At 34.8% G+C, this 15,843-nt stretch overlaps 1 protein-coding gene across 1 annotated transcript in view; it reads left to right on the top strand.

Moving 5' to 3' along the window:
- Positions 1-11,309, top strand: part of nek11 (NIMA-related kinase 11) — a 108,529-nt gene extending 97,220 nt beyond the window's left edge. The window contains 1 exon segment of the mRNA XM_056475096.1: positions 10,453-11,309. Coding sequence (XP_056331071.1) covers positions 10,453-10,657 — 205 coding nt within the window. The 3' untranslated portion in view covers positions 10,658-11,309.
- The last annotated feature ends 4,534 nt before the right edge of the window (positions 11,310-15,843 follow it).

Raw genomic sequence — 15,843 nt, 5'->3', positions numbered from 1 at the left:
TAAATGATAAAAAGCTGCTTCTAGATAATATTTTTTAGCTAGATGTTTCACAGCTAGTGATTTCTCTTTTAAAAATATATATTTGATTGTTTTTGTAAAAATATATATTTTTAAGTTAGCCCAAACTTGACTTTAAAAACATTATAATTCCCTGGATTGTACTTATTTTTTAATTCAGTTTAACATTTTCTAAAATATGAAGAAAAAAAAAATCAGAAAATTCAGTTTTTATTAATTTCCATAAATCGTGTTTTTTTGTTCACAATATTATTTCACAATAAAACTCAGTTTTTTAGTTCTTTTGCAAAAAAATATGATTTGTGAATATTTATATAAACTTAATTATCTGTTTCTGCAAATAGATTATTGAGATATTGGTGCAGACAATACATATAATACAATACAATACAATACAATGCAATATAATATAATATAATATAATATAATATAATATAATATAATATAATATAATATAATATAATATAATATAATATAATATAATATAATATAATATAATATAATATGGTGGCGTGGTGGTGCAGTGGGTAGCGTTGTCGCCTGACAGCAAGAAGGTCACTGGTTTGAGCCTTGGCTGGGTTAGTTGGCATTTCTGTGTGAAGTTTGCATGTTCTCCCCATATTCGCGTTTCCTCTGAGTGCTCCAGTTTCCCCCACAAATCCAAGTCCAAAGAAATGCGCTATAGGTGAATTGGGTAGGCTAAATTGTCTGTAGTGCATGTGTGTGAATGAGTGTGTATGGGTGTTTCCCTGTGATGGTTTGCGGCTGGAATGATAACTGCTGTGAAAAACATATGCTGGATAAGTTGGCGGTGAATTCCGCTGTGACGACCCGTGTTAAATAAAGGGACTAAGCCAAAAATGAATGAATGATTATAGAAAAGAAAAGAATAGAATAGAATATGCATAAAATACTGTATATCTTTACTTATTTTTTAAATTAGCTATTTACACGTTTCCATAATTTAATTAGTTGGTGTTTCTGCAGTCAAGTTCAAAATTTGTTGTATTAATTACAATAAATTAATATAATAAATTAATATTATAGAATTATGTATTTATAGACTAAGTTCACTGGAAGAAGGTCGATAAAACCTTCACAGGTTAATTTAGGTACAGTAATACAGTTCACTTACTTATAGAAAGAACATGCAATATTTTCATTTTTTATGACAATGAAAATCAGGATGCTTTCTAAAAAAAATCTTGTTTTTTAGACCAGTTGTCATTACAAAAATTCTATAAATGGCAGCATTTTTTTTTTTTATTTGACAAAAATGTCAGTACTTGACAAAATAAAGCTGAAATTATATTTTATTCAAATGCAAAACAATAAATAATAAATCCAGAGAAACTATAAATGATAAATATTTTTTTGTATTGTAAAATCAAAGCATTGTTAAAAGAATAATTTACCAGAATGAAGAATAATATATAAAATCTAATATTATTGTTCTACTTGATTTCAAATTCATCTCAATTGAATGAAACATTTTATTTATTTTTTTAGTCAGCAACAGTAGCTACGTTTCCATCCACCTATTTTTATGCGCATTATCCAAATTTATGCACATATTGGCGTTTCCATCAACGAATTTCTATGCGCATATCCAAAATGCGCATAAAATAGGTGGATGGAAACGTAGCTACTGTTGAAATCAAACAGAATAAAAATATTAGAAAAGAATTATGTGCATAACTGAGTAGGATAAACTTTTTATTCGATAAGAAAAGATGCGCATTAACTACGATGGAAAAACTTTTACCAAACAAATTCCAGTATACACATTAAAAAAGGTCATGTGATTTTGTTATACGAGTGATGTGATAATAGAAATGTGTGTGAATTGTCAAACCAGCAGTCTGAGCACATTGTAAAACATCGAAAATGTTGTTTTAGTCATTCCATTTCAGTATTAGTGTTATTATATTATTAATTACTTCCAGAACTGTCAAGAGCATCTGCACTCGGCGTCTCACGCCTTCAAATGCCACCACACGTTCATTGCATGTTGGCATCGTCCTCTGAAATGAAAGTGATTTATTAAATAAAGACAAGATTCATGCAGCTTCTTCTACCGCTGTAAATTCCATTTTTACTGTTATTATTTGGCGCTAGTTAATCAGGAAGTTACCATTTTTATTCTCTTTGACTTGTTGGATGGAAACGCTGCTTTATTGGCAGATCTTGTATGCGATATTCCAGTTTTGCGCATAAATTTAATTCACATTTTTGGATGGAAGCATAGCTGGTGTGTGGCACCCGTTATGTCAGTTCATCATTATTAAAAGCCGCTTTTCACATGCTAATTAGTCCATTATTCCTCTAACTCCATGTCACTTTCTCTCTGTAGTGACTGGAGTGATCCCTTTATGCTCTTGGGCCTTGGTTTTTTCTTTTTACACTGACTCATGAAGTGTTTTATGTCATTACCAGACCCTCAAGGAATCTGCACTATTGGCATTAATTGGTAGATGTTCCTCCCTAAAGGCTTCCACTCAGCTGGGAATACTGGAAGGCCACTGGCTGTTGTCTGTTAGATTTGCTCGAATTCAGCCACAAAGGCGTCAGTGAGGTTTGGGATCAATTAGAACATCCCACATTGGATGCTCCTTAGTTAAAACAGAAAGTGTAAAAAAAACAAAAACATACAAACTCTATAAGTGGATCTGATCATTGGGATTGACTCTATGTGAATAGCTGCTGGTTGTTTTATGAAAGCTTTCTGAGATGTCATGAAGAGATATGCAGATATATGAACTGCAATCTGCCAAAATACATCCATTTCATCGAATGACTCACAAAATGTCATTTGGCTATTTTCCACTCGCTCTTTATTTAGCTTTTCAACACTTGCTTCCTTGCATATAGCACTTGACACTGAGAAAAAAGTAGTTTATAAATGCTATTAACTCAGAATTTGCTTAATTTCGCAATTAATTAGAAAGAGTCACCAAGAAAAGGATTAAATTAAAAGTGAAAGTTTGAAGTAGAAAGATTGAAACCGCACAAAAAATGATCTAAATTATCTTTTGGTATTTAATCAATCTATTTTTTTGAAATAGCAGTGTTGTGCTTAATGTTTAATAATGCCCTTGACTCCAAAAGTAAAGGCAAAAGCATGCTCTCTAAATAAATATGCTGCAATAACATTGTCAACAGGGGGTGTCCTTTTCATTAAAACATTTGTGCCTGTTATATAAAATAAAACTTTATGTTGTGATACAGATAAAAATTAAAAGTCACAGATATGATTTGAGGGTGAATTTTTCTTCTCCTGGGCTTGAAGAGAAACATATATTGTTTTTATTTGAAAAATTACCATGGGCTTTACACATTTGAGCTGACTTCTTTTTTTATAACGGATGTTGATTTGAGTCTGTCAGACATGTACAGTTTCCATTGAAATCAAAATAAAGGCTTTGTTCTTAAAAAATAAAGTTTTCAAAAAAGGCTTTCGCAGCGATGCCTTAGAATAACCAGTTTGGGTTTCCTTTCAGTGGGTTGTTCTTAAAAGAACTTCATCTTAGTCTCAAGATAATTTTCAAATGTCCTAAAATGTTTTTCTATTAATTTATGGTGTATTAAATGTCCACTAGTGAAAATGCATTTATTTTAATAAACTGCATTTTAACAATTAATTCATTCATTCTTAGAGTGGAATAATGGATGTATTTTTTTCGGCTAACTAATAAGTTTGCGAAACTAAAAGACCTTCCTTTGGTACACTCTCAGAAATAAAGGTACAACAACTGTCACTGGAGCGGTACCTTTAGGTAAAATTTGGTTCCTAACAGGTCCTTAAAGGTACATATTAATATCTAAAAAGTACAAATGTGTAACTCACAGTACCTTAAAAGTACAAAAGTGAACCTTAAAAGTACAAAAATGTACCTTAAAGGTACTAATGCCCACCTATACGGTACAAAAGTGTACCTCTTGAAAAGGTACCACCCCAGTGACAGACTTTGTACCATTAATTCTGAGAGTGTAAATTAGTGTTACATGAAATGTAGTTTAAAAGATTTCCTAATGTTGTTCTACAGTTGAAACACTGATTAAGTGATTATTTTAGACTCAGGCTACACACATTGGAAAAATCTAACATTGTGATATTTTGTTATTCTGCGATATACAGAATATTGCGATATGAATACAATTTTACCAGCTGAGTTGAATATTTCTACTTGGAAAGAATTAGTCATCTTAGATTGAATGTGGTAATTCTGTGGATGCATCTGCCTTAAACATAATAAGCAATCTCCAGTCATAGATAAATACAATAAAAATAAAGATAGAAACAAAATAAACTGTTTGTAATACTGTTTCCGAGTAGTTTAACAAATGTTAGATCAAGTAGTTGGGTGGTATATGGACTATTGTGGCTCTTTAAATGCATTTAACTTCATATGCATTTATTTTTTGAAAGCAATTAAGTTTAAAAGGATATTCAACTACCCCTGGAAGTGGTGGAAAATTTATTATAAACACGGTAGACCTTCACTCAAAAAAAAATTGATTGGATTTACTTATTTGTTTAAGGTAACTGGTTGAAATCTATTTATATGGGCAAACAAATTAAATTAGTTAATATTTAACTTAATTTGTTTGTTTAAATTCAGCTCATATAAATTGTTTGCAACCACTTACCTTAAAGGGGTGTTTTAGACTCCAGAGTGTATTTTTAAGGCTTGGTTGTGTTTATAAGATGCAAAGCAATGTGTGCTCATGCTTCGTTTGTAAAAAATCACAATATTTGTTCATATATCTTGCTTTAATTAAATATATATACAGCTACTCAGCTAACATGAAAACTATATTTCCTAGTTCCTCCCAAAGCCCACCCTTAATGAGCTCTGATTGATCAGCTAACACAATGTGCTGTGATTCACTGATCTGCTCCACTTCACCTGGAAAAGCTTCATGCCTCTACTAGCACGCGCCTCTGCTTTGTAAATACTGTCAGTCATTGCAACTATCAGTTTGAGCCTGAATCAGACAGAAGGAGGACAGAGATGAACCTCACGCCTGCTCTCTAAAATAAAACCTGACAAGTGTCTTTCATAAATGTTCGGATTATAAGCATGTGTAATAATATGAGTTTTGTGAGTTTGTTATTTGAGATGTATAGTGGAGGGAAAGCGGCCACATAGAGAGACACTGCAGCGCTGGTGAAGATTGTGAGTGTTTACTGTGGTTTGACGCATAAAATGAATTTGTCGCTAAAATGTTAACGTTGCCAAACAGCATTTCCCGTTGTTTACATCCTTGTTTAATTCCTTGCTACAACATAATGTTAACGCTAGAAACTATGCATGTATAAGATCAATTTTAACAAATAAAAATACTTACAGGTTGTGGCTCACAGTCCACAGCTTCTTCTATTAAGATTGGAGCTGCTCCTTCTTTGAGGAGTTTTTAGCCGAATCCAGCACTGAACTGGGAGAGATTCTGGAAGCTGTCCTTTGTTAAATACTAGTTATATATTATTTATAATTCTCTGGAACATAATTACATTAAATTGTTAGCACTTCTCTCTTTGTGTCATGTCCTTTGGAAGCCCAAATACAGAAACAGAACAAGCCCTGTGGAAATAGCAGCGTTTGGACAGCATTTTAGCTTTCTCTGCTATAACATTACAGCGCATCTGGCCACCCCTCTTCTCTTTGTGCTCTATAAAAGCCAATGTCTCCCTTCACATTGAACTTTGAGCGTATTACATTCAGAGATGTTGTTTATGTTCACACAGCTACATTACACATTAACTAAAACTTAAAATAGGATATCGTAGTGGACCACCCCTTTAAAATATTTAGTAAATCCATTGAATCATTTTTTTCAGTGTTGTTTAAATCTGCATTAAGCATCATTCGCATATAATCTGATTGATGTAAAGACATTTTAAAACCATATTTAACTAGTTACCATATTTAACTACCATATTTACCTCACTAACATTTTGAACAAGTGCTATTTTTTTCAGTGGTTAAAAAGCAAGGTGGACCCAGTTTTCATACAGTTAGAAGACTCTTTTTGTTTAATAACAGCAAGCGACAAGTGTACGGTGGATGGTTAGTGCAGTAATTAACTTTACAAAGAAAGAATGAATGAAAAGTGCTACCATTTAATAATTCCCTCAATATGAGGGTTACATTAGGACTAAGGATGCTGCTTTTGTAGTTTCTTTCTGCTACAGATGGACAAAAAAACACTACATCTTCTGGAGTCTGGACCCCTTGTGTTTCTTTTAATTGGGTTTGTAAGGGGGGAATCATTCATCTCTTTCGCTGTCTCTTTCTATCCTTATACTCTGCCAGATGACATTACTCTGGCTTTTGGGTGCTGAGTGAAACTAACCCAAACCTTGTAATCTTCAACCCTCTCAGATGAAACCTCTAAGCTGCTGTGGCCAGCAATCCATCATTTACTCTGAGCTTTTCACACTTTGTGTCACAAATGTCGCACTGTCCAGAACAATAAGGATTCCTGTCTTGGAAAGTCCAAATGATTTTGGTGTGTAATGCCTGAGGAATCTGGTTTTTGTGTCTCTTTGTTTTAGAAAAGAAGGCAATGATATACAGTTGAAGTCAGATTTATTGTGTATTTTTCCCCCAATTTCTGTTTAACGGAAAGAAGATTTTTTTCAAGACATTTCTAAACATAATAGTTTAATAACTATTATAATAATAGAAGATTGGAAAAACGTTGCCTGGTTTGATGAGTCTCGATTTCTGCTGAGACATTTGGATGGTAGGGTCAGAATTTGGTGTCAATGACATGAAAGCATGGATCAATCCTTCCTTGGTTTAAGCTGATGGTGGTGGTGTAATGGTGTGGGAGATATTTTCTTGGCACACTTTGGGCCGCCACAGCCTACCTGAGTATTGTTGCTGACCATGTCCATCCCTTTATGACCACAGTGAATCCATTTTCTGATGGCTACATCCAGCAGGGTAACACGCCATATCATAAAGCACGAATCATCTCAGACTGGTTTCTTGAGTTCACTGTACTCAAATGGCCTCCACAGTCACCAGAGCTCAATCCAATAGAGCAGCTTTGGGATGTTGTGGAACGGGAGATTCGCATCATGGATGTGCAGCTGACAAAACTACGTGATGCTATCATGTCAATATGTGCCAAAATCTCTTAAGGAATATTTCTAGTACCTTGTTGAATCTATGCCACACTGGATTAAGGCAGTTCTGAAGGCAAAAGTGGTCCAATCCGGTACTAGTAAGGTGTACCCAATAAAGTGGCCGATGAATGTATAACGATGGTTTGCTCTGTAGATAATCCAAAAAAAAATATTGCTTAAGGTTGCTAATAATATTTACCTTGTTAAAAATATTTGTTAAATTAAAAACTGCTTTTATTCTATCTGAAATAAAAACAAATAAGACTTTCTCCAGAAGAAAAATATTATAGGAAATACTGTGAAAAAATTTACATCCATATAGTAAGAGAGATAAAACTGCCTGCTATCTACCCTTTTTAACTACCATAATTTACACAACCAACCTTGGAGTACACTATAATATACAATCTCAAACAAATAAAAATTGCATCAAATGTCCCTTTTTCAAACTTTTCAACTTTTAAGGTACCAAAGAAATCAAACTAACCATATGATTTTTTTAGCTGACATTGCTTGTTTTATGGTGAACAATTCATCTGTGCATGTCATTAAGAAAAAAAATGTTTGCCCTTCTAATCTTAAATTAAAATCTAAAAAAAGAAGTTCTTGCTGGGTTTTTTTCTTCAGTTAAATTGTCAGATTACGTATATCGAATAGGGCATGGCATAATTTATTTAATACATAATTTATTTAATATAACATATTTAACCACGCTGCCCTTACTGTCAGTTTTGACAACAAACAGAAATGGTGAGGAGTAGTTGTCTGTTTTTCCGATCTTTCTGAATGACTACATCCAGGCAGCTTACAGTAGAAAAAAAGCAAGCCGCACCCACTGTTTATTAATTATAAATCATTTATTAATTAATTCATTCATTTTCTTTTCAGCTTAGTCCCTTTATTCATCTGGGGTCGCCACAGCGGAATGAACCGTAAACTTATCCAGCATATGTTTTACTCAGCGGATGCCCTTCCAACTGCAACCCATCAATGCACTCATTCACACACATACACTACGGACAATTTAGCATAGCCAATTCACCTATCGTGCATGTCTTTGGACTGTGGATGAACCCGGAGGAAACTCATGCAAACACGGGGAGAACATGCAAACTCCACACAGAAATGCCAACTGATCCAGCCGAGGCTCAAACCAGCGACCTTCTTACTGTGAGGCGATTATGCTGCCCACTGCGCTACTGTGATGCCCTTGTTTCTCATTTAATACTCTGTTTATCTAGGAATTGCGTCACAATACGAAAAAAATAACAGTCGCCGCTTCCAGTTCATGGGGGTCTTTAAATTTGTCAAAACAGGGATCAAGCACCCATATTTGATACCATAGAAAAACTAGAACCTCTCATGAAACATAAATTGTGATAAATGCTGTAAACTGCTAATTAACTATTATATTTTCTACAGATTATAAATAATCTGAACGTTTCCATCTTTGCCAAAAATGGTGATCACTTACACCAACTCATAAATCATTGGAACTCTCCAAAGTCTCCCTCATATAAATCATTATCACTCTTGCTCTAAATTGACATACTCACTGAGGCATTGCTTATTTTAAACTCCATTGGATAGAACAGGAAAGAGTCTATTTTTGGTCTGCCAGCTGTTGACACATTTCACCTCATGCATGCATGTGGATGTGTGTGTGTGTGTGTGGCCATTCTGCTCTTGCTGAGGGGTCCAAAGGTGCCGGTAGAGATCACACTGACATTGAGTGGAGGATGTGATTCACGCTGCCTGCTCACATTCCCAACACCTGTCAGGGGGCCATTTTACAAGAGGTCCCGCTTGGATGCATCCACTTGTCCCACAATGTTGACACTCTGAATGCTCCAGGATACATGTAGAGCAAAAAGTTTGTTTATTTGCAGTTTTAAAGGGGCTGTGTATAAGAATCCTACACTAAATGGCATGCTTGAGCTGTCTTAACTGAAAATTACTTGCAGTGGCATATTATAAAATATGTCAGCGCCAATGAGGCTCAAGATGTACCCCACTACTGTGTTTTTGAATTTAATTATTAGAAAGAAGCTGAACTACCCTTAATGAACTAAGACCTAATCCTGGTGTAAGCTAAGCCCTGGTTGTGAAACTGGACCTTTATGTATTAATTGCTTTTTAATGCCAATGTGTGAACAGCCACAGTAGGTTGTCTATGAAAGCCTGTAGACTAATTTTAATGTGAAAAATATTTTCGCCAGGCAAATTATAGGATGTTTACGCATGCTCCAGACAGCCTATTTTCCATTCTGTGAGACATTATGCCTACAATGTTTAGGATAATGTCAGAAGACTGTGACATCATGTATTAATTAATTTAAACTTTAATTCAAATTAATTTAAACGTAATTATATCTATCATATTCATTGTTTCTCAAATACACTTTATAATCATATTATTGTTTTGTTGTGATACAACATGATGTTTTTTCATTATCAGATGCTTTCTTTGCTGTTGTTTTCTCACTGCTGTCATTTTTTTTTTGTCTGTTCATTTTTTAGAACAAAGCATGCCGCATGTTTTTAAATGGGACCTATTATGCAATAATCACATTTATAAGGAGTTTAAACACAGTTGTGTGGCAACAGTGTGTGAATATATCCAGCCTCTAACGGTAAAAGTTCAATTCTGTCTGCAGAAACACTTTGATTGACATTTTCCCGTTTTACATGACATCGGAGGAAGAAACGGGCACTCTTCAGAAATGTATATAGCGGTACATTTTCAGAATGAGCCTGGGTTGACATTGTTAGTTTTAAGGAAAACAAATCATATTTGCAAGTTAATGCACACAAAAACGCATAAAAATCTGAACAATTGCTTCTGCTCTGGAATGGCAGTCCTTCCCTCTGAGTCCCTGGCTTGGGCAGAATATGCTTAGCCACACCCCTTCAACCTTGAGTTTGCTGCAAGTGGAAGATTAGTGGAGGAGCACAAAATTGCAGCCCTGCCCCCTACTAAATGTTCATTTTCAGTTGGAAACGCATCATCATTTTGAAATAAAAGTCTGCATCAAATTCTGGTTTATCCAAGACATTTAAAACCAAATGTTGTTCTTCTTAGTGTGGACAGCACTGCTTATCAGTATAACACTGCAATTGTATTTCCCCCTTTTTTTAATCATGTACTGAAAAATAACTTGATGTAAGTATATCAGGGCATTAAATCACCTTCAGTCTCTTGCAAGTCAAGAGTATATGAGTGCGAGCACAAGCATTAATGTGCTGTGGATTATGTTAACTTCATTATGAATTTGAATTCTGATGTTTTGTTTCAGGTCTGTGTGTCGGAGGCTGGGTGAGGAGGTGTTCCTGAAGGTCTACGATTATCTGAAGCAGGCCAGACAGAAGCAGGAGAGCGAGGAGAGCATTAGACAGACTCTGATGGAGCTGGTGGAGAAACCCAACGACTGCTTTGAAGTAGATCAACTTCTTTATTATGAAGAGCTTCTTCTGGCAGCGCAGGAAAACACTGTAAGATAAGAATGAAGCAGACACAAACACTCACACAATGTGTCAAGAATCATACAGATCTCTATATCTATTTATTTGATCTGCCTGAGATGTGGCTTCATATTGTAGAAACTTCACAAATAGTAACAAATATAATGCAGGTTTGTTCAAATTGTGAAAATTGGTTCATGAGTTGAAACCTGAAGGGCAGAAATGATCAAAAATGTTTAGTTATATACAGCATGTGTGTGTGCGTGTGTGTGAGTGACCTTGGATCACAAAACCTTAGGTGTACAGTTAAAATGACATTGTATAGGTCAAAATTGCTGATATATAATTTATTTTAACCCTCAGATTTCAGATATTTCAAATAATTGTATTTTGGACAAATAATTTCCTGTCCTAACTAAACATAGATCAACGGAAAGCTTATTTATTAAGCGGTATGGTGATTGTATATATCTCGATTTCGGTTTTGCAGTCTGTCCTCAAATCATCATTTTTATGAATTACATACAGTGCTTCCCACAGGTTTGAAATATACTTGCGGTGGTAGCCGGATTAAAAGACACCATTTATCCACATTACATAAATGGTTAACAATATGCAACAAACAAAACATAATTACATATTTTAATTATTATGAAACTGTTATACACTGTTTCTTTTCAGTGGGTTATAGTAAAAAGACTGTTGAATAAAAAAAGAAATCCACTTTTTTTCTTACTTTTATGCTATTCAGGAGCCATGTGCACCCACTGACAGGCAAAATCTGCTTCTCTCTTTCTTTCAAGTTCAAAGCAAACTTCAAGCACTTGAACTTGAAACATTTTTGATATGTATATAAAATAGTGTAAGGATGCTAGGTATCTCCATAGTATTAAACCCTGACAACTGTTATGGAATTCCACACGAGACACGACTACGAGAATTGTCTGGCAATAAAACAATAAATTTTCTAAGAAGATCAGCTAGGAAATCAGTTGTTCAGGTTGTCTCCATCATGGATCCCCCCCACCCCCTCCCTCCTTTGCCCGGGACTTTACCTTCTCCACCAGAGCAGTTCCACACAGAATGTCTAAGTTTTTAATATGGTGCATCTTGTGGCTTTATATTCATGTCAGGTGTCATTTTAAATTCTCTGTGTGATTGGTAAAGTGGTCCTAATTTCACTGTAATATTTTACAATTCCCTTATATGAGTTAATTTGGGTTTTGACTTTGATAAGATCTTTGCCAGCCCTTTAAAAAAACTTTTTAAGTTTCTTTTATGCATTAAACCTTTTAATAATGCCAAAAAATACTTTAATTTATGCATCTCCCCACTTGTGTGTGCAACTATGTTTTGCCGCTGTAGCTGGTGTATTCAGGGATTTTTTTCGTACCCCTTGGTTTCTAGTGTGGTTTCAATGGCTATCTAACCCTTTGCCTTAGCCCCACGCCTTTGAGCTAAAGAGAATTGGGACAACTCTACCCCTTCACGTAAGTGTGCAAAATAAGGGGTAGGGGTAAGGAGAAGGGCTAAGGGGTAGAATTGAGATTGGGCTTTAATGTATTCAGTTTTGAGATTCTGTTTTTACCTTGTTTACACTGTGAAATGTGTCTTATCTTTTTCTGGTAAATGTCATATGAAATACATACAGTATATCATAACTTAAATATAAATATATATATAATTTCTGATTAGTTTACCTGTCTCTGGTTGTTATCTTGCTATTTTGAAAACACTGCACTGCATTCATATATTACATTTTTTGTCACTATCCGCTACAATTCCCTGGTGTTTTATGATTATAGTTACTAATCGACCTGTTTTGCGGTACCTGTTCATCAAAAATTGTCTGATTTCTCCCAGCTCAGAAGTTAGCAAGCTGAGTAAAGCGCAACAGTGTAAGATCAATAGCAGAAAACAGCGAGGTACAGGGACTCAAGCTGAGCTACCGCTCCAGTCTGCATTCTCCATTGTATTGTGTGTTGTTATCGCTGAAGCAAAGCCAGACATTCATTACAACTTATCGACTTTTCCATGACATGAATGTAAGAATGTTGTCCTTTTCTCCCCTGTTTAAAGATAGTGCGGACTCAAAAGATGGCTTTAATAATCTCACCAGTTGAACTGCACACATTGTACCACTCAGAAGATGGAGTGTTCTGCACAATACTATCACTGATTTAATCAGATGATGTACATGTTTTTACAAACAGCTGTTTGTTATAGTGATGGATTGCCAGTTGTTCTCTTTATCTCAGTATTAAGGCCCTGAAATACTTCAAGCAATTGAAGAGAAAGAGGATTTAAAAGGGTAATTTACTTTTTACTTCACAGCTCTCTGAAAAAAAGTTCTCACAATTCTGACTTGAATGGTAAGGAAAAATGTTAACAGTCTTAAGTTAAAATTTATTATTACTGTGATTTCGATCAAATAATTTAAACAGGTATGTGATAAAATCTTGTAATTCTGAGTTTATATCTTCAGATTTTTTTCTCACAACTTTAACTATTTAGTTGTTAGTTTAAAAAAACAGTAAGGTTAAAACAATGTTGTAATTCTGATGTTCTCGCAATTTAAGATTATATCTCACAATTTTGAGTTTATATTTTCCAGATCTGATATATATATATATATATATATATATATATATATATATATATATATATGTGTGTGTATATATATATATGAATGGATGGATGGATAGATGGATGAATGAACTCATGACCCAAAACAAAGTAAAATCTCACAAATTCAAATTCTGTCAGTCATTATTGTAAGGTAATAAATTCAATTTTATTACTAAATTCAAAACACAATTTATAAATACGCAAAATCCAATTTGTAAATTCAAAACATAATTCGTAAATATGCAAAATCCAATTTGTAAATTCAAAACACAGTTCATAAATAAGCAAAACACAATTCGTAAATGCAAAATACAATTAATAAATAGGCACATCTGATTCGTAATTTTAAAACACAGTTCATAAATACACAAAAAACAATTCGTAAATTAAACATACTGTATGAAATGGTTTTCCAAAATAAACTTTCAGAAAAGTTTTCTCCATCTTTTATAATACCTCTGGACCGAGGATGAACTGAACATCAGGATGTTCACAAGCAATGTGCTTCTGAAAAGAAGCAGCCTGTGCAAAGAACAAAAAAAGCTTTGTTGTGAGAATATCGAAGCCCTTAAAATGAAAGGTAAAGATTGTGTGTGAGGTGAGGACAGTAAAGCAAGCCATTCCCTCTCTTTATCAGCATTTAAGTACAGTTGGCAGAAACTAAGAGAGCTTTGTATGGCATCAAGTTCATAGCTGTGTCTTTGCTTGTGAAGCCATGCTGTGCTTGTTAAATTACATTTTAAACAGCGTTCCACTTTGCTGTCAAGTATTAACCACATACCTCACATCCTCCTACTGTTTTCACTTTTCCACATGTCAGAAAAACAAAGCTTTAATACACCCTGTGGCTTAAAGGTTCAGATAACTGTACGATCTACAGCTAAGATCCATAGCTTTGCGATTCTAGTTGGTGTTGTGTTCATATCAACACTGTCTCATTACCGTGACTGATATGTTTTGACTGGAGAGTGACAGAATATTGTCACAGACAATGGCAGATGTCGTATGGGATTCAATGCTTGTGCTTCGTCCAGTCAAACGGGGAAAAAAAATGATGTTTATAAAATGGATGGAGCGACTGACCGAAAGACAAATAGTGAGTTTGGTTTTGACAGGTTGTTTTCACTCAGTTGGTGTGTGACATGGATTGACAGCTGTATTTACCAACATGTGCTCCTAGACTGGAGCATTTCTAAACCAACTGCATTTGACAAATAAGCAAAGGGAAGTTGTTTTCTGTATTCTCTAAAGCATTGAATAAAATACCTTTAAACTCAATGACTGTTGTAAATAATCAAAATTGTGACTTTCATTACATTAGTAATAAATTAACAAAATGGAAAACTTCTACTGTATGTCTTGTAATTTTATGCTCTCTATTGATCAGAAGTTTGAGTTCAGAAAGTTTTTTTAAAGAAATATCCCCACTAAGGCTGAATTTGTTTTTAATAATTTCCCCTATCATGTTTTAATGTCCACAAGAATAAACAGAATTTGTAGGGGGGGGGGGGTTTAGTTCAGTTCAGTGTGGTTTAATTTTCACTGCTGGAAATCCAAACACTCAAGGGCAAATCCATCGATGCGCAGCTCTACAAGTCCTAAACCGAGCAAGTCAGTGGCGACAGTGGCGAGGAACAAACTTCACCAATTGTCGAAAGTGGAGGAAAAATAAACTTGAGAGAAGCTAGGCTCAGTTGGGCACAACCATTTCTCCCATTTCTCCTCGTACCATTTCTCTACGATCACCAGCAATCTAGTGCTACAGTTCGCTGGAGAACTACAATTCTGCCACAATTAACGAACTACAACTCCCTGCTTGCACATCGTGCACACTGGTTCCTCATTTCCACTCATTACACACACAGCTGGGAACCCATCATGGACTGATATCCTGGACTATTTATACACCACACCTGCACACACACACTTTGCTGAGTCTTGTTAACCTGTCCATATTACGAAGCATTTACCTTATCTTCTTTTTCCCGTGCTGTGTTTCTTGACCCTTGCTTTGTTTATTGTTTATGCTGTTAGATGCCCAGACCGATTTTTGCCTGTTACCCAACTACTCTTTTGGACTTCCCTGTATGATACTGTTTGCTCCTGTGTTTTGACCGTTGCCTGTCTGACCATCCTCTGTTGAATAAAGACTCATTTGCATTTGGATCCCTACTCCGTTGTCGGAACCGTATGTAATGGATGCAGTCTAGGTGCTGGAAAATATAAATATAATAGCAAAATCATCAATTCTCTTAATTTCATGAGATCTGAATACTTAGAGAAGCATTTTAATGACTGAAAATGTTAATGCAACCAATAAAGCGGATTGCAGAAAAAAAGTAATGTAAAGAAATTACGGCCAAAAGAAATTAAGAAATTAACACATACAATTGTTTACACTCACGGACATAAGCAATATTATGCAACATAACTCATACTTGACAGTTGGAATGAAAGAGAATTTAGATTAATACTCTTGATGACTTGTCTGACACGGTTTTCACTTTCCATAAATCTTTATATCAGGAGTTTAAACTGACAAGGCTTTAAAACGTGTACATATGTTTTGTTTTTGCAGAGTAACAGAGGCTCAAGCT

Source organism: Danio aesculapii, chromosome 16, assembly GCF_903798145.1.
Source record: "Danio aesculapii chromosome 16, fDanAes4.1, whole genome shotgun sequence".
NCBI lineage: Eukaryota > Metazoa > Chordata > Actinopteri > Cypriniformes > Danionidae > Danio > Danio aesculapii.
The sequence above is the reverse complement of the archived record's forward strand: the minus strand, read 5'-3'. Positions and strand labels throughout refer to the sequence as shown.